General features: G+C 47.5%; 2 protein-coding genes across 2 annotated transcripts; one reads left to right on the top strand and one right to left on the bottom strand.

Annotated features, from left to right (window-relative positions):
* Positions 1 to 429: 429 nt before the first annotated feature.
* atcaya (ATCAY kinesin light chain interacting caytaxin a) lies at positions 430 to 8,333 on the bottom strand. Its single transcript, XM_056603933.1, has 12 exons — positions 8,257 to 8,333; positions 6,172 to 6,230; positions 5,603 to 5,845; positions 4,980 to 5,153; positions 4,407 to 4,509; positions 3,931 to 4,062; positions 3,251 to 3,337; positions 2,863 to 2,961; positions 2,651 to 2,686; positions 2,399 to 2,473; positions 2,196 to 2,258; positions 430 to 1,514 (listed from the first exon to the last, which is right to left on the bottom strand). The coding sequence occupies exons 1-11, from the start codon at positions 8,331 to 8,333 to the stop codon at positions 2,234 to 2,236; spliced, it is 1,110 nt and encodes a 369-aa protein (XP_056459908.1). The 3' UTR covers positions 430 to 1,514; positions 2,196 to 2,233.
* A 3,117-nt stretch (positions 8,334 to 11,450) lies between these two features.
* On the top strand, positions 11,451 to 27,354 carry zfr2 (zinc finger RNA binding protein 2). Its single transcript, XM_056604279.1, has 19 exons — positions 11,451 to 11,544; positions 13,062 to 13,317; positions 13,650 to 13,767; positions 14,668 to 14,895; positions 15,544 to 15,854; positions 16,216 to 16,404; positions 16,997 to 17,279; positions 17,736 to 17,920; positions 18,169 to 18,288; positions 18,484 to 18,629; positions 19,420 to 19,546; positions 20,230 to 20,462; positions 20,814 to 20,982; positions 22,379 to 22,553; positions 24,578 to 24,666; positions 25,265 to 25,360; positions 25,844 to 25,955; positions 26,527 to 26,624; positions 26,946 to 27,354. Exons 1-19 carry the CDS (start codon positions 11,489 to 11,491, stop codon positions 27,141 to 27,143), a joined length of 3,189 nt encoding a protein of 1,062 aa, XP_056460254.1. The 5' UTR covers positions 11,451 to 11,488; the 3' UTR covers positions 27,144 to 27,354.
* Positions 27,355 to 27,803: the final 449 nt, after the last annotated feature.

The following is a 27,803-nucleotide window of genomic DNA, read 5'->3' as shown; positions in this document are numbered from 1 at the left end:
ATAGGCCTACTTGATAATCTTGACAGTTTGAAACTGAGGAAAAGCTTATGTGCACAAATTGCATATCCATAGCATAGGCATTCATATGGTATCATATGTATGTGCTTTTTTAATTAAAATACATACGTTATAAAAACGCAAATTATATGCACATTAATGATATAATTGGGCACACAGATCAAATAAGATGGCTTAGCTTTCTGTTCATTTGTGTGTGTGTGTGTGTGTGTGTGTGTGTGTGTGTGTGTGTGTGTGTGTGTGTGTGTGTGTGTGTGTGTGTGTGTGTGTGTGTGTGTGTGTGTGTGTGTGTGTGTGTGTGTGTGTGTGTGTGCATGGGTGTTTGTTGATGTCACATAACAGGCTTGAAGTTCTGCATGATGATAATCATGCATATTTATTGAAAACAATTGAACGAAGGCAAACCTAATCTAAAAAGTAAACAGTTCTGATTCTATGTAACCAGTTGTACAAATAAAAGGACAAGACAGATGCTTCAGGGTAAAATAACCATAAGCAGGAAACACAATGGCTTTTTGTACAAAAATAAAAACCAATATGTTATGTTTGTTCAACAGAAGAAAATGAATAAGCAAACAATATGTTACTCATTCAGGTATAGAAAAACATAAAACAAATTAGCATGCTATGTAAAACATAGAAACAAATACACACCCACGTTTTAATACCACTTGAAAAAATAACAAGGCAAGCAAATATATCCTTATGAAATAATATTTCATGATTATTTAGTCTTGCTGGTCTCCTACACCACATATGATGCGTGGTAAATCTTATGCTATGATTATTCTAGTTAACACAGATTGCTACCCAGGCAACAAGGTGCAAATGAAACCTGTGCTACCACAGAGAAGATGGAGGCACGTCTAAATGGCAACTTACATGTCATACAATTGGCTGCAAAACAGCCCTGAAGCTGAAATATCCCTCCACAAATTCAATATGGTCTAAGAAATACCAATATAAACAATCTGACATTGAGCATTGATGGTCTGAAGACATTGAAACATCAATAAACAATCATTAATCTTAATAAAAATAAACCATGATCATTATTTCAAGGTCTCAGAAGACAACAGTCGACCCCCAAAAACGCCTCTTTATATAGCATCTATGAAGCAAAAATAAATATAAAGGCTTTCTGATGTGTTTGAAAAGAGTTCTTACACGTGAAGGTACTACAGTTAGGAAGCATGAGTATATTTTAAAGCTAAAGTACTGCTAGACTCATATGCTCTCATGGTCTGTGATTGACAGGACAACTCCAGATATGCTCAAACACTGTCATTGGGATATTGTACTTGGCTATTTAATCATTTCACCTTCAAAGACAAATGGACGATGAGGTTCCCAAAAGTGAACATTTTGACCTCCAAATGAAGACATGACATCAGGTCCTGTATACTCGAATAAGGGTGTCTTGGTGGGTTTGTCAGATGTGTCGGCCTTCAGCAGGTATCACATGAACGACTCGTGTGCCAAACCTTTGCTGTACACTTAAAAAGAAATAAGACAAGAAAAAGCATTTGCAGTCAGTATGTAACATTTGAGAGTGGTCTATTACATGGTTTACCTTGATTCTTCAGTTTACGATAATATTGCTGAAGAGGAATGTAGTAATCACTTAACAACTAGATATGGTCACACCTTACCCTGTCTCTGGCCTGCACTATTGACCGATCAAAGAGTTAATATAATGACATTTCTGTCCTGTTTTGTATCCCCCTCCCTGCCAAACCTCTGTCTCTAACCTTGACATACTGTGTTTTGTGATGAATTATAGAGAAAAAAGGGAGAGCATGCAAGATTAACACGCAGAATTTGGATGCGAAATTGATATAATAAATCCTACGGGAGAATAAGGCATTGAACGTGTTCTATTTGAGACCACAGACTTAGAAACTGCAACCCTGCTCTGAACTATCAATACTTTTTAATTTGGTGAGCAAACCAGGTGTAAACAAGAGGACTACAACATATTTAACTTCTTCAAATACCAAAACAATACCTTGTTTTGGTCGTTTTTTCTATTTAATTGTATTCTATTTCTAAATAATTTGGGATCCCTGCATCAATTAAATCATAGGACGTTACATAGACCTACTGAATGCACCCCAAAACTGAGTATTCACTTCCTCCTTGTGCCTAAAACGAGAACTACCACGAAGTGCCTTTACCTTATGCACGTATGAGGAGAGAGTCATTCAGGGAATAGTTATCCCGAAATCATTGACTTTGGCCTAGAAAAAAATATGAAAATAATTGATTATTAGGATTGTTATGCATAATCATATAGGATATAATGTACATGACATCTCATTGTCATTGATTTACAAAAAAAATATGTGTAGGCTAGTGTTGACATGGGAAGTGGGCCAACCTGTCAGACTTTTTAGCTGGTTGTGGTGGGTTTGACTGCTGTTGCTGTTCTTGTTGTCTCTGCTCTTGCTCCAACCTACACACACACACACACACACACACACACACACACACACACACACACACACACACACACACACACACACACACACACACACACACACACACACACACACATATTTAGCTTAACAAAATGCAAATAAGACAATATAGCTCTATCATTATAGCCCTTATTATTTTGTATATACTTTACCTCTCTCTTCGTGCTTTAATTCTCTCCTCGTCAAATCTGGAAAAAATTGAATGAAAACAAATAAATGGAAATATTCGTTATCAAATAACAAAAATATGATTCATCAAAATCGAAACGGCAGTATATTCTGAAAGTACTGATCTATTACCAGAATACCGGTCAGTTTTAAATCTACCGTGTGTTTCTGCCATCTAGTGGTGAGGGACACTTACTGCACCACACACTCTGGAACCTGGACGTGCTCCATGGGAACCATCTCTGCCAGCTCGTCCAGACTGTGCACATACTGGATCTTATTCATGAACTTAACACTGCAGGAGGGACAAGGGTATTAAAACGAAACCATGGTTGTAGCCAGACCTCTATTTTACTGATACATAACATTTTCTAATAGCATTACATTTACATTTAGGGCATTTAGCAGACACTTTAACCAAATTGACTTACAACCAGTACTTGTATTAGTATTTGTCAGAGGAGAGAGAAACAAAACATCGCTGTCGGTGCAGTAAGGGTACCGTAAGCATAGCTGCGCGTGTTTACTTGTATGTGTGCACCGTGTGTAAATGTGAAGGTCTGTGTGGTGTGTATGTGTGTCACCTGATGAATGGTCTGGAGATGGCCAGTACGGTGCGGATGAACCAAGTGGGATGGGCGATGACCAGAGACTTGAGGTTCTTCCTCAACCTAAAGCCACATCGCAAATAATGAGCCGTTCATGCTAGACCACTAACAGTGACATCAGTGTTCTTTTCTTTTCTTCTTTTGGGCCAAGCATCTTGATATGGATATAGATATATATTTGTGATTAATCATCATATTAGCAGGTGTAAGTTTTTATACTGTGAATAGTTATTCAGTAAACTATTTCACCCACATAACTAACAGGATCAGATTTTGCCTATGCAGGTACATTCTGCGTGCGTACCTAGAGGTGGTTTAGGATCGCGACAGATATCAGTGTCTGAGTCATCCTCAGTCGCCTATTGGCTGAAAGAAGCTGACAGGTTCTGTTAATGTTCCTTCTCTTCAGTATGCAGCAGTGTCAATACGGATGCCATGCGTGTCTTTGCTCGGAGCCAAAGGTACAACCCCCCATTAGCCACGTTGTCTAAACCAATTAAATGTCGGCCGCAAACAATGGCTTTGCATACAACGTACACAGATAATAAGACACACGGTGTATATTTAAATGAAAATATGTTAATCGATTTTTTTGCATTTAAATTGCTATTTTTGTTTACTAGAAGACAATATAAATTTCCTTTGAGTTCAAATACCTCCTGTCAATCATCTGATAGCACTTCTTCAGCCAGCTGATCCCTGGCATCTTGCCCCGGGGCGTAGCTCCGTTCATGTAGATGATGAGATAGTCTTCAGCCACGAGCATCTCCAGACTGCTCACCACATACCTGGGGAGGACGACACAGCACTGGGATCAGAGTCTTTCGGTGGGGATCATTGAGACGCCTAAAATTCGTCTTTGCAAATTAGTTCATGGACAGAAAGTCATTACACTAAGAAAGAATATGTAACCCTGCAAATGAATTACTATTGTTGCAAAAAGAATAGTATGTTTTTTTATAATTTCTAATGTATTCATTCTTCGTTAGCATTCCATTAAGCATATCTGTTATCTTATTATTCACTTATTATATAATAGATTATCCTTAAATATATTCCAGTCTGAAAACTCAAGAGTATGCTTAAAAATAATTAGACGGTACTCATGGTGTGTCGATGAGGGCCCACTTACAGAAAGAGGTTCTCCATGATGTAGTGGTAGTCTGAGCAGCTACTGTCTGGCAGGTAGCACGCCGAGAACACAATGATGGCGTTCAAGCCCTCACCATAGTAACCTGAGGGGAGAGCACGCACCACGGAATGAACACCTCATGTCTTCGACTTGAGCAGCGATCACACACAATGAACACACTATCATTTAACAAAAGCTTCAGGATATTTCTGGGCAACTTAAAGACGGTTCAGTAATACCAACAATAATAGCAACTAATAATAATTATAATAAACCTGCATTTTATAGCACATAAAATTAAGGTTTATGTGCTATAAGTTTATAAAAAATGTGCTTTAAGTTTTAAAGAAGGTATAAAGATTATAAAGTACTTTTAGTGATACTCTTTTAGTATCACTAAAAGAGGGTAGGTGAACAAGAGGAACGATTTGGACTAAATTCCTGAGGTCCCACCTCAACAATATGTACTAATATCTTCCAAAGGTGTTCAGGGCCTCATGTACATCAGTATACTACATGATGGCTTGGCCTTTTTAAACGGCCCACGTCGCGAGAGAGCCTGAGACAACGGACCTCCGTGGGTGATGACGCGCAGGTAGGGTCTGATGACCTGCATGTCGATCCGGTGCTCCTGCTCCCCGATGACCACCGTCCTCCAGAGACGCCCGTTGGCGCCCACCCCCTCGTCGTCCACGTCCCCTGAGCCGTCCGCGGGTGCCGCCTTGGCCGAGGCCACCGGCGCATCGTCTGGACGGGAGGAGAGGAGACGCCGAGTGACCGTGCGTCGGGGGGAAAACCCGCGAGCTCTGGGCTCTGCTCTGCCTCGAGACGGCCACGTTAGATGCACAACACAGGAGAGATCGCTTTTGAGAGATGAAAATGGGAGCAGTTTGAGTCAAAGAAATGGTAAATACTATTTATGATTTACTGGTCATTTTATAGACGCTCTGATCCAAAGCAAGTCAGTGATTTTCGTTTGGACACACATCACTCATGAGCTGGTAGGAGATAGCCATCTCGATCAAGGACCCCTACAGGTGACGACTCGGGGACATCGGGTTCTTCTGAACCCAGAAGCTTCAAGAGAGGTTCTGGGTTCCAACTCATTGACGAAAACCCCCTTTTGGAAGTTTTGGTTGGCACCAAGCCAAGTAGCACCGATACACCTAAACCCAAATCGTACTTGAACTCCGCACCTTCCCATTCGAGGTCGTTGCCGTTGGTGATGAACTCCAGCGAGTCGTTCTCGTCGGGGGTGTCCAGGTCGTCCACGTTGATGTCCAGGTCGTCCGGCGTGTCCAGGAAGTCGTCCGACAGCAGGGAGCCCTCGCTCTGGTCCAGGGACAGGTTCATGTCCGGGGCGATCAGCGTGCGCCGCTTGCGGTGAGTGGAGGACCCGCCGCCACCGCTGGCGCTGACGTGGAGAGAGTGTGGGGGGGCTGTTCAGAGAGGGGGAGAGAGGGAGAGAGGGGGAGAGAGGGGGAGAGAGGGGTCGGGGGGGCAGGGGGCCGGTATAGAGATAAGAGATGTTTGATGACCTAGAGTTGAATTACAGGAATGACATTATTTATACATGGGCCTGATTTTGACACCACCGAGGTGGTGGAGCAATCAATGTGTTACAATGTGTGTGTGCACCAAGCATCGGAAGTCAGAACGGCCAACACAGCATCTAAGGTCTGCGCCAGTAGTTCCAATGTGTCCTTCAGGGATTAATCGATCGCTATGGAGAGATTCTGGCCCCCGTGGCTCCAGTTTGACTCACAGGCTCGGTCGTCTGTGAGGCCGCATGCGGGGTCCATGTCGCCGTACTCCGGTAGTGGTCTGAGGGGGGAAACAAACGCACACACACTCTCAACAACAAGCCACTCCATCGATGCCTTTGACCTACAGACTGACTGTGTCCCGTCTCCCGCACTCTCGTTTACCTAGCTGGGCTCCCTGACGTTATAATAACACAGCCTCCCCAATGAGCTGGTGGTTAGTGGACTATTATCAACACCCGGTTGGTGTCAGACGGTGTGTTGGTTGTCAGGGTTCTTAGCTTTACGATGTACAGGGAAAGTGGCAAGCAGAGAGGAGAGGGATGGTAATTAACATATCCCTGGGGGACGAGAAGATTATAGCGCTGCTAGGCAGGGTGGCAAACAGCAAACCCGCGGAGAGAGAAGAGGAGTAGAAATAAAGAACGAAGAGGGCAGAGAAACAGCCAGAGTGTGCGAGGGATAGACTTTCCATTTCTCTCCTCTCGATTATTTACAGTCTTATTTGTCAGCGCCACAAGGGCAAAAGGTGCTTCAATCCATGCATATATACCTAGCTCAGTGTTTTGTGGATGTCTGTGTGTGAATCCATGCGTTTGGACACCTATATCCGTGTTTAACAGTGTGCCAATGTGTCTTAGTGCCCTACAGATGACATGAAGAGGTTTGTTTTCCTCAGCCACCCTCTAGAGCTCTCGTGCATCACTGGAAACACGCTTATAATCCTCTATGGGGGGGGGGGGGTGATCCAGCAGACAGGGTCTCTGCGCATCAGGCGCAGACTGCGTACCCAGTCCTACCTGGGACAAACAAGGTTTCAAAGCGACTGCCTCCGCAGAGGCAACAACCAGCACATGGTGACCATGAGGGGAACATCGCTGAGCCACGCAAACCCCCCTCGTTCCCACGGGACTCTCGTGTTGATTAGTATTCCGAATGGTTTTCCCTTTGTCACAGTGAAAAGCTTCTCTTTCTTCTAGACACGTACGCAGCTGAGACATTAAGAGTCTGTCAAATCAATGTTCTGTCTACACCGTCTCACCGTTAATGGGCAGAGGAACCGATATTACATTGTTAAAAAGGTTTATAAAGAATGCTTACCTTATGAAAAGAGGAGATGGTTGTTTTGGAGAAAGGCTATTCCGATGAGCAAATAGATTTTACACCCTTTTATAGCCTAAAGAATCCTTGAGCAGAAAAACTATTTGGGACAGAGCACCTCAGAAGCTAAAGGCTTGCCATCCATTTCCCTCAGGCTTATCCTCCTGTCTCTTCCTCTCATCTGCTAAGCTAAACCTGCCTCCATTATCCTGGGGATGCTGTGTTGTTGACTGGCCTCTGCTATATCGTCACATGACGTTGCCTACGCCCATATATGGGAGGAGGGCTGCACCTGCTCCCATCCTTCCTACCTCCCCCATCTGGCTGGGAGGCGAGGGGGGAAGAAAGCACAGCACTGTCACTTTCAGACATCGCCATGCTCTTTCATTTGCTCTCCCCCCCACTCTTTTCTCACTACGTCTCTCCCGCTCTATAGAAGTCAACCACTCAACCACTGAACACTTTCAGAATCTGTTTGTCATACGTCTCCATTGTCAAATATTTGTCATGCAATTAGAATTATTACAAGACGAGCCATTGTGTTATACAATTAGCCATTGTGCAATACAATGCTCCCATTCATTGTCGTGTTTAGTTGTAGTTTTTCCTCCTCTGCATTCAGGATCTGTTTTACTGCAATAACTCACTGACAATAATGAATATGTTAAAAAATATGTAAATAAATCTCTTTCTGTTAAGGGTTTTAGCCCCAACTGAGGGACCTCTGTAGTGTGTACAGTGTACACACACACACACACACACACACACACACACACACACACACACACACACACACACACACACACACACACACACACACACACACACACACATATTTCACAGGTAAGTCCACCATGTAGATCTACTGTGGTGGCGGGCACATGATATTTCCCTCAATGGAGCGCATTGGATCTTGGACCAGGTTTTGTGAGCATTGAAGAGATGATAATGATGGTGGGGGGGATGGGGAAATAAAAGAAACCCACTTTGGGAAGTCTTCATCCTGCCACTCGTCCTTTACCTCCATGTTCTCCATGCTCAGCCGAGCCTCGGTAGTGCCCATCCCTGGGGGGTGGGGAGGAGGAGAGCAGGGGGTCTGGATGGATCAACACAGAGTGCCAGCATTACTCAGAGTGTTCCTCCAATGGGGGAACACATACCCCTAGGGGTACTTTGAAGGACGGCAGGGGGTGTATAAATAATATATATAGAATACATAATAGAATATATATATACTTATTTACAAAATAAGGCTTTTCATCTCACCTCTTGTGTCACGGTTAGCGGGAAACCGACAAACCATGACATCTTGTCTATATAGATCTATATTTATATAATATATAAATATATATATATATATATATATATATATATATATATATATATATATATATATGTGTGTGTGAGATGATCTATATATAGATCTATATATATAAATAGACAAGAGGTGAGATGAAAGGCCGAACTGAGTTTCTTATCCCCCCTATCAAATATCTTTACATACATATGTAAAAATAGTTCTAGATTTCGATTAAACTGGGCCAACGATGATGGATGATCACCTGGAGGGAGACAGCCTACCTGGGGTTTAATTAGAGCCTGCGCTCTTGCATCACCTCGACTGGCAATCATCATCAACATGAACGATGTCATTTTCCTCCACTTCATCCACCCCCCATCATGGTAAGAGTAAGGAGCTGCAATGAGGTCATCCAGGGAGGTTGATCCCCTTCCTCCCTCCTCCCCATGTGAGAGTCATGGGGCTGACTGGTCTGACCGAGTCCCCCGCCCTCTCTCTCTGGACGAAACCCACTGTTATTGAGACGGCCACTGAAAGAGTGGAGCTCTCCTAATCCTCATCCTCCCCTGGCTCGCCTGCTAATTCCCTCTGGTTTGACTTTTGCGCTTACTCCTTGATGCCCCCGGATTCCGGATGATTTGCGGTCACAAGCTACAATGCTATAACGACTCCTGACTCCTGTGTGTTCTCGGATCCCCAACCAAAACAGGCTGTTTACATGGATGCTATAGCGACAAACCACTTGTTGTGTTGAAACAAGAAATCTCTTTGAAAACGTTGTTCCTTATATGCCTTGTCTCATATATTCTTCAAACACACTTCAGCCTTCTGCTCTCTATTCTGATTCAGAAATTCCTCAGCAGGTCTTACAGGTGAACAGGAATACTTTGTTATTACCTACAGCCCGGTGCGTAATTCATGTGTAAAATCAACAAAGCCATTGATTGGCCGACGATAAGCAATATCACTAGAGAGGAGGCTTTGTACTAGCGAAGGTGTACACCATTAAAACTGGGTTGCTTCTTATTGTCCTTAAACCGCAGCCACCCTTAATGCACACAGTGACCTATTAGAATGTCAAAGACTGTGATAGTATATAAATAGTACAAACCAATTTTTACAAATTAATTAGACAATGCATGCACATATTGGTGATACAAACCAAAAACAATCAGGATCCAAAATAATACATTATAATGCATCCGCATTTAAATATGAAATAATACTCAGAAATTACTGACTACTCACTAACCCACTGTGTAAAATGGCTTCACAGCTCTTCCATTTTAAATTCCAACAGAGAAATATATGTTCTGCTGCACAATACAGCCATGCCACCCCCCGAATCAGCCAGGCATTCAAAGCATTGTGATGTGAGAAGGGATAAGAATGCATGGGCACCTAGCAGTCATACTGATAACACACTTACTTGAGCTGGGAGAGATTCCTTGAATAGCTGTTGCGAGACCTTCCACCCTCCCCGCTCGCAGAGGCAATGCGTGGAGTGAGGGGAAATCTTAATCCTTCAATCCCAGTGCAGCATCGTATGGGACAAATAGAAATCCCCCCCTCCCCTCATCCCGCTCGGCCACTCTTTCACGACGCAGCCTCACTGACAGACTCCTCGGTGTCAGCCAGCAGCAGGTGTCTCAAGACAGGGCCACCTCTGTGCTGGTCTTCTCCCTCCTCTCACCACTCTACATTGGAAGGGGGCGAGAGAGAGAGAGAGCGAGAGAGAGAGAGCGAGAGAGAGAGAGAGAGAGAGAGAGAGCGAGAGAGAGAGAGAGAGAGAGAGAGAGAGAGAGAGAGAGAGAGAGAGAGAGAGAGAGAGAGGAGGTGCAAGACGTGAGAAGGATGTGCTGTCAGACGAGACTCCGTCCTTGCTCAGAATTCCATAGGCTCGAAGGACACAGAATTCCTTTAATTGCAACCCATCTGCTTTGGCATCACAGTCTCTGCCCCCTGCTCTTGGAGTAGCCTAGTTAGTTGCCCAAATTGATCATCTAAGCTATTTTACCTAAATGAAAATGGAAATCAGGAATTGGAATACGAGCAATCTACGCAATGCTGCAACTTCGGAGACGAAGCCAGCTTGTTTATCCGTTCAGAGCACCATGTAAAACACGGGTAAATCCCTCGGCGCCTTTACTTCATTAGATAATCCTGGTCGTTTCAGTGGTCCTCTGTGTGGCCGCTGTTCCCTGGCAACAGCATCTCACACTTTCCTTAGGGGCGTCTCGTGCTTTATCTTTCTTCACCTCGATCCTTTTGACTATGCACCTTAACTTCATGCACCTCTTCACTCCATCCCCCCCCCCATCTCTCCACTCGCGTGCAGCGACACTAAAAATACACGCACGGAGATGCACGCGCTATTAATTATTCAAACGAGGTTACCTCATTGCATTTCCAGCGTTGAGCCGTCCAATCGCAACGCTCCCATCACAAGCTGTGCGCCACCCATTGCCGCTCTGTAAAGACCTCTTGTGTTTTCTACCCAGCTGCGAAATAACTTCCCCTCCGGTGGTGAGGATTCTACCCAGGGAGTAGGCTCAATGTGAATTATTTCGATTGACATAAAGCACTGTCCACACACGCACACCCGAGGAAATGGTTATTGTTGATCATAATAAATGCAGATCAGATATGAAATATTTTCAGAAGTGATGTTTCGAACAGCGATTGGCTTGGGAATGATGCGCAAGATAAACCATACATTCACAAGATCTTAGTATTTTATCAAATGCCTTTTTCTATTGCTTTTGGTGGTTTATTCAAGGGGTGGTTTTGTTAGTTCGTGTCACCATGGGGCGCAGGTATTTGCATCGGCGACCCGCGTACGAGGTTGGTGGACAGACCCACGTGACGTGCGGTGGGATACCGCCTCGGCAGCGCTGTAGCACACCGGAGATGCCAAGATGGCTGCAAGCAATTATTATGGCTTCACACATGGTGCCGCCGGTCCGCAATACAGGTATTTCTCTAGTTGCATGCTGTATGGCAGTTTACCCCTGCTCTGCCAAATTCATTCTTAGTTTTTCATTGCAACTCCGCTGTTATTTCTGCTGTTTTCACTGCGTAGCTATGTAGTGGTAAGGCTACTTGGCTAGCAAGGTGGGCTAGTTTTAGCTACAGGCCAGCAGCACACGTACGAGACTAGCCGTGCGCCAGCCTTAATATTGTAACTTTTTGGATGACAAGCCAGTCAATTGAGTGTATGCCTTACTCCAATGTTAAGTGTGTGGATGTCTACATATTTAGACATCTTTTCGTTCCTGTACGAAATGCTGATGTCCAAGAGGGTGCTGAATTTGATTCTTGTCATCTGTCAAACATGCCATTTGTCATAAAATGACATGCCATTAATCTCATTGCACAATTTGTATTTTATGAGTATACATCTGTGTAACCACGGGTGTCCGATTCATGGCAACTAACAACCGTGTTACAATGCACTTGAGCATTATCCGATTGTCCAGAAGAGTCATTACCACCCGGCAACTGTTTATTTGGCTTCATTGCACACAATGTTCTTTAATGCGGATCAGGAATGGGTATAATTGATCAAGTGGCTTATCATTAACGAGTTAACGGTAGCTTGTTTGCAAAACAATGCCCGGCTTTCGACATGTGCTGCAGTGATTGTTGTGTCAAACTTTTGACATCTTGTCAAAACTTGACCTTGCTTTATTATATTTTGGCAATTTGGCTATTGCTTTAAGTCTATTGCTCCACCAGGCATTAGTGCAAAGTTTAGCATTTTTGCATGGGACCCACAGTCCGGTGATTTTGGCACCGTCTCCCTGTCTTAAATGTGTTTGATTAGATTATATTTTCAACTTTAGGCATGTACGTCGTACTTTGTACATTGACACGCGTCGGCTGTATCATTTACATTAATGCGAGGATAATGAAAAACCCCAGAATGAAATATTGTTCACCTTTTTATTAAGGTTTATGAAATTATATTCGATGCATGATCATATACTTGCATATCGTGTCAAAGTCTTGAACAATCCCTGAGAGAAAGTTTGCTGCATGTTTTTTGGCAGCACATGCACCAAAACAATCTGAGCTAGTGCAGAATTATTCAGATTTTGCAGAGCTGGCACAAAATGCACTGGTGACGCAAGCTTTTCAGAGGTGACTTTATTGCTCAGGTGAAAGTAATATGTAGGCCAGATTCCGCTGCAATGCTGACAAATAGTTCAGGAAGAATACTTGCAGCACATAGTGGGAAAAAAAATATGCACTAGCACAATTTGTATCTGAAAGTGTATTTCCTCGGATTTCCCTGTGAGGCTGCGCGGGAAAATCGCTCAATTCGATTTTCAAGCCGTGCCAGCGCAACGAGAACCCGCTTATTCTAAATCTCCCTTAACGTCCGCACCGTCATATTGGTTTCTGTTAGCAATGCGAGGTGAATCCAGCTCTCATGAAAAGTGCTTCCAAACTCTTGACTCTCATCCCCCCCGCCCCCCCCCCCCCCAGTGCCCAGCCTCCTCCGGCCTACTCCCACCCCTCCACGGCCAGCTACACGGTGCAGCAGGCCCCGACGGTGGCCCACGCAGTGACCGCCTCCTACTCCGCAGCCCCGGTCCAGGCGGCCAGGCCGGTGGCCTCGGCCCCGTACTCCGCCTACCAGACCCACCAGGCTCCGCCCGACTATGCGTACAGGCAGCCGGAGCCCCCCGTGCCCCCTCAGCCCGTGACCGCGCCGCAGACGTACCAGGTCTACACGGACACGGTGAGTCTGGTCTTTGGCCTCGCACTCGTCGTTTTAACGTCAGCGTTTTTTTTTTTAAAGGTCTTCTTTTGTGTGATGAATTGTGATCTTTTACGTGTGTTTATTATGGAATTCCCCGAAATTGACTGCTGCTATGAAACCGCCTGATTCTTTAGTCTGTGAGGATGTGAGAGATCAGCGCTTCAGAAAAAGTAATTTGCTGTCCATGTGTCAATCCAGGATATAAAAAAAATGAATAAGGGTATAAAGCCGTTTGATGGAACAGTTCTATTGCTGGTCGATATTCCCGTCAGAGCATCGAACACGTGGTTCATTCTCTGTGATGTTTGCAGGACAACTACACCTACGGGAGACCGCCACCAGTCACAAGCTACGAGACAAAGCCGCAGTACTACCAGACCAGTATAGCCCCGGCTCAGAGGACGCCCGCCGAGAGCTACTACCAGACCAGTGAGTCCAAGGCTGTGCCCCTTGTCAATACAACGGTTATTTTTAGCGTACGTGTTAACCGCCAGTCGCTTCACACTTACCGGAGCATATCGTATAGCTCGTGGTTCCGTGCTAATTGGTCCTGATCTGGAAATAGTTACACGTGTTCAGCCTCTAGAATGGTAACATGAAGCACGTGTCTTTCTTTGTATGTTTGTGTACGAGGCCCAAGCAGCATCTGCCTTTTGCTTGTCGTTAACTCGCTGAAGGGCAGCTCCAGAGTATATGTAGTCGTCTCTCTTGGATCACGCTCGTCCTTGCCGTAACCTTTACCTCACCACTTAATTTTCTCTAAAAGTGCCCGGGAGTGATATATCACCCTTTTTATAGATGTCGTCATATATTCGCTGTGATCTTGGCATAGCTGGGAAGCTCTGAATGGAACATTTCTGGTGTGTTTTATGCCAAAACCTACGTCTCAATAGTGAAGTCTGTGTACTTTTAAGACGTTACATGCATTACATTAGTGCTAGGCTTCTAACTATGCTTGTGTTAAACTCATAATGTCGTTATATAGACACGGCCATTTTGAGATATATTCCTTATTGTGTTGCAGTTAATGCACAAATGACCAATTGGGAAATAATAAACATGCTCAAAGGTTGTCTGATGGTCTAGTGGTGGTTAGGGTATCGGACCTCCAGCCCGAAAGATTGGGCTACCATCCCTAGTGTCCGCTGCCCACATGTCAGCATCCTCGAGCGAGATGCCCAACCGTACACCTGCTCCTTAATGACCCGTTTCTGAAATCAGGTCATCAGGGAAACTTTGTCAAAAGTAGCCGGAGATCTCCCAGCCCTTCTCTATAGCCTCTGTTCAACCCCCCCCCCCCCCCCCCCCGCCCCCCTTCTTGTGTGGCAGTCGCCGTGAAGAGCGGCTACAGCGCGGCCCCCACCACGGTGTACAGCCAGCCGCCGCCCCCCCAGAGGCAGGTGACGGCCCTGAAGCCCCTGGCCCCCGCCAGCGCCGTGTCCGCCAGCTACAACATCTACCCGGTCTCCACCAGCGTGCAGCAGCCGCCCGCCCCCATCTCCTCCTACGCCCCGGGCTCCGTCTTCAGCTCGGCCGCGGCCGCCACCTCCTACTCTGGTGAGAGGGTGCCCCACACGGGCACACGGTCGCCGGCACACGGCCGCTGGCACACGGTCACCGGCACACGGCCGCCGGCACACGGCCGCCGGCACACGGCCGCCGGCACACGGTCGCTGGCACACGCGCCGGCGCATGGGTCACTGGCACAACCATGATGTGATGGATGGTTAGGGGGGAAGGACAATGGGTCCCTGTTGATTTGTGGACGTTAGATTGATTCTACATTAGCAATGCTCAGTTACAGGGGAAGTTAGCTTTTTGAGAAAACGGATTCACTTGACTAGTCGGGTTTCCGACAAAGGTGTCAGAGTGTCCCTGGGGATCATATATGATGCAGCACTTTCGTCTCTTCTAGGCTATTTTAGCCGCGCGGATCGGCTGCCACTCTGTTCATAAGGACTGCTCTTATTTGTCCGGTAAAATCTTTATCAGCCAAAACAAATGAAAGAAATATGCTTGAAGCTTTAATCCCTGTGGCAGTCAGAAACAGAGGTATCAACAGCGGACAGGCTGCTCCGTTAGCAGAACACATTGCCTTCAGCGACAACATAACAAACCTTCATTGTTCTGCTCCACTCGTTGCCCCACTTTAAGTTCTTCCCTTCTCTCCCCTTTCTCGGCCTGCGTGTCCCGGCCCTCTCCCAGGCCTCAGCTACTCCAGCTATGACTCCACGGGCTACACCTCCACGGCCACGCCCTCCTACTACCAGCCCCCCCAGCAGACCCTCTCGCAGCCCCCGCCGCTGCCCCAGCCGCCCCCCCTCCAGCAGCCCCCCAAGCAGCTGACCAGCGCCTCGTGGAGCAGCGCGGGCAGCAACATGGTGACGGCCCCGGCGGCCAACGCCTACAAGAAGCCCATGTTCCACCAGAACAAGCTGCAGAAGCCCAAAGGGCCCCCCAAGCAACCGCAGCTGCACTACTGTGACATCTGCAAGATCAGCTGTGCTGGCCCTCAGGTGAGAGGTGTCTTCAGGACATCTTGACCGACAGACTGAATGATGGACTAGGATGTAGCGGGACAAGTGTGCAGGCCGCCAACTGTTTTGGTGCCCTCATGTTTGAAATAAAGCTGCTTGATGGAATCTAAGGAAGCGCATTGACTTGTTATGCAAGTTGCTTGACTGCAGAATTGATTGGGTTTCATAATTGTTATTTTCACTCCAGAACGGTTAACCGTTTACATTATTATAATATGTTTTATTTACAAAAATATGACCGTATTACACTTTTGTTGTGAAGCACTTGGCTCCTATAATCCATTCAGTTCCAAGTCCCCGTCCGACCACTTCAAGTTGTTGTTCATTTCTCCGGCCCCAGACCTACAAGGAGCATCTGGAGGGGCAGAAGCACAAGAAGAAGGAGGCCGCCCTGAAGTCCGGGGGCCAGACGGGGGCCCCCAACGGGCCCCGGGGGGTGCAGACCCAGCTACGCTGCGAGCTGTGCGACGTCTCCTGCACGGGCGTGGACGCCTACGCCGCTCATATACGCGGGGCCAAACACCAGAAGGTCAGCGGAGTTATGTTGCTAACCGGAAGGTCAATCAACCGGATTACTCTATGTTTGGGGGGGGGGGGGTGTTGGTGTGCATGGCAGGTGTGCACGGCAGGCGTGCACGGCAGGCGTGCACGGCAGGCTAGGCAGGTTCCTCTACCAGACACGACGGATCTATTCAACCCTGCTAAATGCAGTTTGGTGGAAAGTAATCTATTCGTATTGTGTTGCTCTTTGTGCTTATGTTCCCTTCCTTTGGGACCAGGGTAGCATGCATTCCCTACTGTTTGACAGTATTGCGCCTTCGATATGTACTCTCCAGTTTATCCACATTTAACAGCCAATCGAACAGTATTGCATGTAAAGTTGTTGAAGACCTAATAGAATCGAGTACCAATAGACCAATAGTGTGACCTACCGCTCTGACAAAGCTCTCTTCTTACACTTGGAAACGGTTATGGAAACTGGCGTGGCAGTTCTCCAAACTGCCCAGGCCATGGAATGACACCTCCCTCGGGGGAGCCGGGCTCGCGCTGAGCGTCTGCAGGCCTTTGCGTGATTGCATCTCCCCCCCCTCCCCTCCCCTCTCTCCGTCAACCTTGGAAAGGTGGTGAAACTCCACACCAAGCTGGGCAAGCCCATCCCCTCCACGGAGCCGGTGCTGGTGAACTCTGCTCCAGTGTATACCACCACGTCGGCGGGGAAGTCCTCCACCGCCACCACCTCCGTGTCCGCCTCCACCCTCTCCTCCTCCTCCTCCTCCTCCTCCTCAACGCCATCGGCAGCAGCCACAGCGCCTGTATCGGGAGCCAAGCCAGCTGCTGCGAACGCCGCCGCCAAAGCGACGGCCCCCCACGCAAAGAAGACGCCCGCCCTCAGGATCGCTGTTTGTAAGTCACTGGAGCGGATGTGTGGATTGCAGATGTGTCGGGTGTCCACCCAGATGTGTAACGGGAGGATGGACCCGCCAGCCTCCCCAGTGGACTGTACCAACTGGGAGGCGCTTCTATCTGTCGTTCCTCCGGGTGGACACGCCCACGTGTGATGTCACTATGGGGTGGAAACCTGTCAGTAAAATATGGGCCCTTTTTTTTAAGAATTAAAAAGGCAAAATCTTTCCACTAAATGTTATGTTTACATCGCATACCCGGGAAGTAGGGCTGGGTGATAATCAAATATGGTTATCTATTTTAATAGATTTCATTATTTCTTAAAAATATCCCAAAACTAAAATATTTAAAATGTAAAAAAAGAAAAAAAAATGATTTTCATTTCAAAATATTTCTCAGCCACAAAATCGAATTCCGAGACCTATTTAACGCTCGTCATGTTGCCCATCCTAACAGCCAGTAAGGCCGCCCCGGCCCCCGCTGTAGCAGCGGCCCCCGCGGCTGCAGCGGCCCCCAAGGCAGAGGAACCCAAGCCCAAGGCGGCGGCCAGGCCCAAGGACCCGCTGAGTGAGGACGACGACAGCGACCGAGCCGGAGGCCAGAGCGACGTCCAGCCAGTGGGACCAGACTATGTGGAGGAGGTGGGAGGAGCCATGACTATACTGACAATGTATAACCACAGTGATTAACATCTTATGAATTTTAATGTGGTTTTGGGGTATGACCATCCATAGACTAAGGTTTTATGTCTTCACCTAACGGTGATAAATGATACACTGGAACTAGGCCAACATGGGGGCAGATGAACAGATTTATCCTCTGAATATCCTTGCACAATGTTTGTGAGTCTGTGCGTTTGTGGGGTGTTTAACTGAGCGTCTGTTCCCAGGTGTGCAACGACGAGGGCAAGGTGATTCGCTTCCACTGTAAACTCTGTGAATGCAGCTTTAACGACCCCAACGCTAAGGACATGCACTTAAAGGGGAGGAGGCACCGGCTCCAATACAAAGTAAGTAAAGTCCTTCTGAGACGGAAACTATGGGTGACCACAATGTTTATTCTATTCTTCAAACAAAGTAGATAGTATATTAAAGGACTGCGCTCCCTGTAGTAGCCCTCTGCTACCCTATCAAAGCAGCAGTCTGTATTCTAGTGAACGGGCGAGTGATGCCCTGGTCTGACCCGGTCCCGCTGGTTCTTGCAGAAGAAGGTGAACCCGGAGCTGCCGGTGGAGATCAAGCCCAGCAACCGGGCCAGGAAGCTGCAGGAGGGCAAGCTGAGGAAGCAGAAGCAGAAGGCCGTGCTGAAGAGGCAGCGGGACGACGAGCAGCGCTGGCACCTGGAGATGAGGTCCGGGTCGCGGGCCGAGTGGGGGGGTCCGGGTGGATCATACACCAGGGGGGGACAGGGGAGGTCATACACCAGGGTTTTCCAACAGCACTGTACAGCTTAGGCGGCCGCCAAAGCAACACACGCCTGCCGCCTTAAAGGTCCCATGACATGCCGCCGGGTGTTAGTGTGATTAGCCCGACCAGCCATTTTGAAAATCTGCCCCTTGTGACATCACAAGTGGGCGTGTCCACGTAGATGTGTGACGGATAGATGAGCAACGTTTGCTACAGTCCACTGGGTAGGCTGGTAGACTGATCCATCCAGCACCCATCTAGGTGGACACGCCCACTTGTGATGTCATAAGGGGCAGATTTTCAAAACGGCTTGTAAGGCTATGTCATGTCATGGGACCTTTAACTTCAACTTAATAAACTTTTTTTAATTGTCAATATAATACGGAAGTATAAAAGGATCTAAACTTCGTTCAGCCTCTGTTTATAGATCAGGCTGCAGGGCCACCGTCTGACAGCATGCATGAAAATAAGCGTAAATAGTCCACCTGTAAAACAGTGCACCAGCCCCCTGCCCCTTCCTGCGGGAAACCCTGTACACATAATCATTTACTGAGCTTCAACTCCATATAACAAACTACGATGTTATAGTAGATTAGGCGTACCCACAGGCTCAGGGTCTGATGCCCCATCACTATCGTGGTGGTGTACACTATCACCATGACGACGTAATGTTGTGTGGAGGTGAGGTGTGCACCACTGACCAGCTCCTCCTCCTCCTCCTCTTCCTCCTGCAGGCGTTATGAGGAGGACATGTACTGGAGGAGGATGGAGGAGGAGCAGATGTACTGGGGGGAGCAGAGGCGCAGGTTGACCCCGCCCCCTCTGATGAGTCGTCCCGGTATGCCAGTGCCGCCGCTCCTGGTGAGGGTCCACTCCGTCTCTGTTCACGGCTACCTTCTGTCAGGTCATAGCAGCGCGGTGGAGTCGATCATAAATGACTGGTTGGAGTGTAGGTAGCCTTGGGTTGGTTTCACTTTTTGGACGAATCATCGTGCCACTAAGGGAGGAGCACAGTAATAATAATCGCTTTTAAGAGGTCAGGCAGAGGTGATCATTGGTTAATTTATGGATTCAGAAATGGGAGTCGTCTGCTCATTGGCTGGCCTCATACTGTCAGTTTCTATTTGACCACTTTGTTGATTATTGTTCAAGTTTGTCTGCATGTAGTATGCAGACCTTTTGGGTTGGAACCTCTTGGCTAGGAGCTGACAACACCATAACCACTAGGCTATCCCGACCTGCCAGATTTACATTCAGGGCATTAAGCAGACAGTTTGATCCAAAGCGACCTACAATATGGTCATTTCTCAGAAGAAAGAAACAATCTAGCACTGTCGGTGCAATAAGGATGTTCATAGAACCGAGTGCCAAGCACTAACAATCGTTAGGGTAACCCATTCCCCGTGTAAAACAAAGATGCTACACAATGCTAAGTACTATTTGTAAGCGCAAGGATGTACAACATACAATACGTATGTTCATTAAGTGCCAGGGCATACAACCTAGCAAGAGCCTCATGAACTGTTATTATCTCCCTTCTCAAGACGTGCGTGCGTCGGCCGGACTCTCCAGACGACCGGCACATCATGGCCAAGCACTCCACCATCTACCCCGTGGAGGAGGAGCTTCAGGCCGTCCAGAGGATCGTCTCCCACTCGGAGAGAGCCCTCAAGCTGGTGTCTGACTCCCTGCTGGAGAAGGAGGCCCCGGTGCCTGCGACCGCTCCGGACCCCGCTCCCAGTCCAACTCCCGCTCCTGAGGAAGGAGAGGAGAAGAGGTTGGAATCATCCGTTATTAAGCCTTTACCGATTCAGCGGTGTGCAAAACCCTGACCCGGCTTTGACCTCCGCACACCTGGCGTGGAAACACAGGCCAGACTCTTCTCTTCATGTGTTGTCTCCCAACACACTGAATTGTGTTGTTGATGTTGTGCCGTTTTTAGCTTTAGGCATTGTGCTTGTAAAGATCTCGCTATGAGGAATGGTTTCAGGGCGAAAGTCATGTCTGTGGATATTTATTAAAACACAGTCCCAGCTGCAAAAGGTTACGTTTTAGTTTGATTCACAGCCAATGGCTGATCAACACAAATTCCACTAACACTCCTTCCCCCCCCCCTGCCGGCCATCAGTGCGGAGAGCCCTGGGCGGCTGCTCAAAGGGGTGATGAGAGTGGGCATCCTGGCCAAGGGCCTGCTGCTTCACGGGGACCGCAACGTGGAGCTCATCCTGCTCACCGCCAAGAAGCCCACGGCGGCCCTGCTGCAGAGCATCGTGGTCCAGCTGCCCAAGGAGCTAGCCGTAAGTCGCCCCCCCTCTTCCTCATCGTCTTCGTCTCACGGGGGGTCCTCATGCCGAGGGTCGGTTTGGGTTCCCGTCTGTACTGTTTGTGAGGGTTTGTAGGCGCGCGGTCCCCAGCGATGTTTGCGCTGGAATCTTAGAAAATAATCTAGAAACGACATGTTAGGATAAGGATCCGGTGGACTACTCTGCGGTGAGGGTTAGAACGGGGCAGCAGTGATGGAGGAAAACCTCACTGCTTAAATCCCTGGTATCCTGTACCGTCAGTGCACTGGATAAAAGATACTGGTATTATTAAGCAAGGAATTAAAACGTTTTCCTGTCAGATTAGATGAGCATTTTTTTTTTACAGTGCACTATGTAGTCTAACCTTCTAGATCATGGAAAACTGACAAATGCAGTCAAATGTGTCATCACTTGACTTTGTTTATCCTTTCCTTTCACTATCTGCGACTGAATATCTAAATTCCGTTTTTGTATTGTTTTTGTTGTTTTACCGATGAATTGGGACGTTTGAATAGGCGCTTGTGAACATGTACAACTTCTCCCAAAGCCTGAAACAATACATGAAATGATCTCCCTCGCGAGATGTACCCCTGATTCAACAAGGGAGAACAGGGTGATACATTATATATTATATAATATATTGCTATATTCTTTGGTTAATTCAACAGCCATTCATTCTTATGAGGTATTATTATACGGTAGTCTTGAAACAGCCGAGTCTTGTGAAACACAGTTAGTAGTACACCTCTTGGCTTTGATTTTCCAGGGGTTAACGGATTCATGGGCTTGATTTGCGGTGTCCTTGTGAGGGAGTTGTCCATGTTCACAAACCAATTCAACCGTCCTAGCCATTGGATAGCCGCACGCATTCACTTTCTCACTGGTATTTCCGTATCCTGGAGAGAGCGGGAATCTTTGACCTATGACCCTCCAGACTCTGGACAGCTGATGGTTGTGATGATGTGTACTAAACCCTCCCTCCCCCAGCTCCATGGATGTTTTGCGTGCTTTTAACTGATCTTTAGATCAGCTGCCTGGTAAAGACACCCCCCTCCTACAGAGCGAGACTGGGGTCATTCTAATGTCTCCCTAAAACACTCCCTTCACCTTCTTAGTCTTAATTGGTGAAAACCAATTAATTGGTGATTACCCCCCCTATGCCTTTGACTATATGAATAGAATACCTTCTAAATTATTTTTAAGTCTTGAGGTTAAACCATGTTCTTCTCAATTGATGCCCCGACAAAATTTGACCCCGACAATTTTCTATGTCTTCCTGTATTTCGGTATTTTATAAAAACATTAAAAAAAAAAAAAAGCCCCCCCCCCCAGCCCAACTCACCCCGTCTCCTCTGTAGTGCGTAATCCCCCGTGTCTTTTCAACCGGCAGACCTTTTCTGAACATCAGTATGAGGTGCAGGCTCACCCTGACGAGGCCAGCATCGTGATATTTTCGAGCAAGGAGCCCAAAATGCAGGTGACCATATCTCTCACCTCGCCGCTGATGAGGGAGGACCCTGCCGCCGACCGGGACAAGCGGGCAGCCGGCGAGGCGGCGGAGAAAGGTCAGAGGAGCCCCCAGCTCTCGCTAGCGAGACAGACCGAAAAAAACAAACAAAAAAAAAGCAAACAAACTCTCATGTCGGCGCTTGTGTGTAGGTAGACTGATGTGTGCCCCCGATGTGAGATCAAACCCAGAACTAAAGAGTGTGTCCCCCCTGATCCACTGCGTGTTTCGGAAACCGAACTGCCATGCCCTGGTTCGAGTAAAACGCGCCGTAGGTGTACGTTCTCCTTCTCGTTGCTTCTTCCAGGAAAAAGGGGGGGGGAGGGGGTAAAGATTCACCCATTCATTTGTCCCAGTGTTTTCATCCACCCCCCCCCCCCCCTCCCTCCCCATTGTTTCAAGTTATACTACACCCCCAACCCCGGTTTTTATTGATTTTCTTCAGCATATAAAGCTCTTAGCCTCTCCGACCTTTCCCTGCCTGTCGGTCTGTGTTGAACCTCCGAACACACACAGAGAAGATACCACATGCTCCACAGGGCTCTGATGATACACAGGGATGAGTAGGCTCCATATTGGATACTGCTTGTATACTGATCACCTCCTCCTACTGCATCTCACATAACACATGAGGTACCCCTCCACCTCAGTTTCTCATCCCTGCCGTTTAAAGTGGCATAATCCTCCTATCCAACAGGTGTTGGAGTGTTGCTATGGCTACACCGCTCACAAAGCTCAGTGAGTGTAATATAGATGCATTAAGTGGAGATGACTATGATGAAGCCATGTTTTCTTTTCTTTATTTGACTAAAACCTCACTTTTAAGGTGTTGGTGCAATGTATCTTTGGGTTGCAACACTCCTCCACCTAACTCCATGTATGTCCCTGTTTCAGTGTGTTTTTTTATTTACCCATATGGAAAACATGGTAGAAATGTTTTCTCCGGCCTAAGTTATTCTTTACGTTGAACTGTTTTTGTCTGGGTTTGTTGATCAGTCCCTTCACTCGTCGGATCAACAGACCTAGGCATCCTATTGGCTGTTCTGAAGTCCACACTGGCAAATATAGGAAGTCCCCACAGCATGTTAATCGCGCTCTGGGGCACGGAAAACCTGTAAAGGTCAGTTTACACAAGGGAGAGGCCGTGGCCGTGGCTGTGGCCATACTGCCCACCGGCTTCATGCATGGTGCTGGTGGCTTCAAGTGAATGAATGTGTTGAATGAATGGGTGTGGATTACAGAAAAGTGGCCTTTTTTTATTTGTATGTATGTCTCTGTGCCAAACCTACAGTGTCATGCTGTTGTGCCAGCCAGAGGCACAGAACTGTGTAAAGCCCATAGACTTATCCTTATCCCATGACCGTTTAACATGATCAACAACACAAATGACCTCATTCAGAGGGGACACGGTAATGGTCTTGAACTTTTGCCGCATGGAACAGGTTTCTGTTCTAATCATAATAATAATGTAATTATTGTAGATAACTTTGCTTTTTATTTTTGTATGTACTTAACGATACAATCCTCAGTTTTACAGTTTTGACCAAGGTTGCATATAGATGTGATATTAACAGCAATGTTCTATTCTTTGAATGTTAATCGTTTGTTGACCGTTATAATAAACTGACACAAGAGGCTTCTACCCTAATCGACCAGGGATTTGAGTCCTAAACTGTGTTTGGCAAAATATACTATTTAATGTTGCAATATTCACTATTATCAATATTTCACTTGAACACAAACCGCACGTGGCTCTAAGGATTGAGTGTGGAAGAGATAGTAAAACAATGTTTCTAAACCTGGGCTCAATGGTTATCTTGTTGGTTGTAGGCTCGGACGAAATCTTTCTTGCACCCTATTTCGTTTTTTTTTGTTATGTTTTCCTTTTTCCCATCCCATCCTAATGGAAACAAACGCACCCAAAGAACCGACGCCGCTAGAAAGGGTTCACTACTCCCGTCCCTGCTCAGTGAATGCAGTCCCAACGACCATAGTCCTCTCCTGAGTGATCAACGTGGCTGTTTCCCCCGATGGGCGGTCGTCATGAGTCATCAACCGTTTTATCCCCCGCTCTGTCTTTAGGCGTGGCCGACCAGGACCCCGCGGACGTCCTCGACAGGAAGAGGTGCTTGGACTACCTGGCGGCTCTCCGCCACGCCAAGTGGTTCCAGGTAAACGGATCGTTAGTTATCCACAGTCGAGGGCCGTACGCCTTGTCTGTGCTCAGATGATCCAATTCAAAGGTTATCAACGCGTCATATACTCTGTATACTTTGGTGGATTCTATCTGTCTTGAAATAGGGCTTTGACTCCGAACTTCGTTATTCGAATATCAAAAAGTAAATCAAGATTCGAACGAATATTAGGCAGCCCTTAATATTCAAACCTGTTTTGGGCAGGCCAAGAGGGAGAGACGTCGGAGAACCCGACGCAGTCTATTCATAATGTTGTAATGACCACGGAAGAGGCAGTGAACGAAGTATTGATTAGACAGCGATTTATTAGAAACCTAATAAACCGTTGGAACACGCAACGCCGGTAAACAAACCTCTCGAAGCCCAATCAGGTCTCATATTAATATTAATAAAGAAACGAACTTCGAATACGATTTTTGGCCAAAAGTCAAGTCATGCCCGTTTCCTATCTTGAAACGGGCATGTGTTGATATTCTCTACAATCTAATAAAGACCAATCAGAGGAAGAGATTGACGGATGGCGACCAGAAAAAAACGCAATTGTTATTCCAAGGTGGTTCTCTCTGCTCCCCAGGCCCGCGCCAACGGCCTGCAGTCCTGTGTGATCATCATCCGGGTGCTGAGAGACCTCTGCCAGCGAGAGGCGACCTGGGGCGCCATGCCTGCCTGGGTAGGTCCCGCACTGTCCTTGATACGTGCCGCTTCTCACTAATGGGATCTGTCGGCATGCCTTAACCGATGGTCATCCGTCGGATAACATTGTGCGTCTCTCTCTCCATTCGATTCAATTTTATTTCTATATCCTTGAATCACGGGTACAGTCTCAAAGGGCTTAGCATGGCATATATGTAAGACACCACCCTGACCCTAGCCCCCCCAAGGAGAAAAAAAAGGGATGCAATGGGTGCCATAATTGACAGGCAAAGCATTTTAAATGGGTGCTGGCCGGTTAACCATAAGGAGAGTCCAGGCCTAGGGTTAGGCGTGGTGGAATCCTAGTTTGCTCTCTGCCTAACTGTGTGTGTGTGTGTGTGTGTGTGTGTGTGTGTGTGTGTGTGTGTGTGTGTGTGTGTGTGTGTGTGTGTGTGTGTGTGTGTGTGTGTGTGTGTGTGTGTGTGTGTGTGTGTGTGTGTGTGTGGGGCCCTCCCTGCAGGCCATGGAGCTGCTGGTGGAGAAGATAATCAGCAGTGCCCCCGGCCCCCTCAGCCCCGGGGAGGCCATGCGCCGGGTGCTCGAGTGCGTCTCCACGGGCATCCTGCAGCCAGGTGGGTCCACGCTCTTCGACGGCCGGATGAACCCGCATAAAGAAGAGCGATCGGGGGCAAAAAAGGAATGCCGGTGTTGACGGGTTGAACCTAAAGTCTACCTGTAGGCAACCTTGAGCGAGCTGCCTAAACCCTACCCGCTCCTTACGGTTTTGGATTTCACTGCATGCTGCGTTGGATAAAAGCGCTCAAAGTAATAGTCGTCGAATTACATTTCTTGACAAGACTTTTGTCACGGATGAGTGCAGCAGTAGCTCAGGCGGTCGAACAAGGTAGTTCGATCCCCGGCTCCCCCTAGCTGAGTGTCGAGGTGTCCCTGAGCAAGGCACCTGACCCTAACCCCTCCCGACGAGCTGCCTGTTGCCTTTGCATGGCTGACTCCGCCGTCGGTGTGTGAATGTGTGCATGGATGGGTGTATGTCAGGCAATATTGTAAAGCGCGTTGGGGAAAAAAGCGCTATATAAATGCAGTCCATTAACCATTTATAAAAACGCTCAAAGTAATGGTAGTCGTCAAATCTAATCCCACCAAACGTGCCGTGGCTGATGTGGTGCGTGTCTGTGTTGCCAGGGGGCCCAGGGCTGCTCGACCCCTGTGAGAAGGAGCCCACCGACGCCTTGTCCAGTATGACCAGGCAGGCCAGGGAAGAGATTACCGCCAGCGCACAGGTATGTCCCTAGAGCGTCCCGTGAGCCGCTCCATTGTGCTCTATATGTACGCCGAATGCTACTATGCCTTTTTCTCGACGAACACAATGATCATATTCAAATGTTAGCACCGGCTGTATACCGGGGTAGATATTCAGGTCGATTCCATCTATCTGTCTGGAACGGGCGTGTGTTAGTATTCTCTACCCTATAATAAAGACGGATAAGAAGAAGAAATGGACGGATTGCTCCCAGATAATGGAAACCAGAAAACGCATTAGTATTACAAAGTGTCTGACTCTCATCTCGCCCGGTTCCCCCCCCCCCCCCCCCCCCCCCCAGCACGCACTGCGTCTGCTGGCCTTCCGTCAGATCCACAAGGTGCTGGGCATGGAGTCCCTCCCGGCGTCCAAGGCCAGCGCGCGCAACCGCAAGCGCCGGAGAGACGCCAGCGACGGCGGGGACGGCGACGGGGAGGGCGAGGGTAAAAAAGACAAAAAGGAGGAGGAGGCGGTCGCCCCCGACGACGACGACGCGTGACCCCGGGGGGGGGGGGGGGCTACCCGGGGACCCCTGGAGAGGCACTCGTAGAATGTCGCAACTCTAACCTTCTTTCTTATCTTAAACGACAACAGAATAACCCTAAAACACAGGTATACATATTATAACATAATTATAACGGAAACGTTTTTTTCCTTTTCCTTTTCTTTGTGTGTGTGTGTTTGTGCCCTTAAAGCGAGAGGATAGGAGTGTGGAGGGAGGGGGGGTAGGGGAGGGAGGGAGGGAGGGAGAGAGGTGCCGGACCTGTACTGTGATTTGCTCCTCGCGTGCGGTCGACGACTCCAGAAGTACTGTATTGAAAACCACTGCTAACGTCGGGTCTCTGTCGAGAGGCTCCGGGGGAGCTCATGATTGCGTCATTCCATTTCTTGAATCCCCGGCATCGCAACCCAGCCCCAGCTGCTGCGTTACGACGGGTGTACCAGCCACTGTTAACCTAGCCCTTATATTAATATATTATTTTTTATTTCTTTAGCTATTGTCTAGAGCTTTTCTCAAAGAAGAGATTTATTCTGTCTCGACGCCCAGACCACTTTCATTTCTCATTTGACCCCTAAAACCAACAGCCTCTTTCAGCATTGTTGTGAGACATTCTATACCGTTTAGAAGTTGACAAAAAGATTGTTTAGGAATTGTTTC

Source organism: Gadus chalcogrammus, chromosome 12, assembly GCF_026213295.1.
Source record: "Gadus chalcogrammus isolate NIFS_2021 chromosome 12, NIFS_Gcha_1.0, whole genome shotgun sequence".
Taxonomy (NCBI): Eukaryota; Metazoa; Chordata; class Actinopteri; order Gadiformes; family Gadidae; genus Gadus; species Gadus chalcogrammus.
Note: the sequence above shows the minus strand (reverse complement) of the source record. Positions and strands in the feature narration are given on the sequence as shown.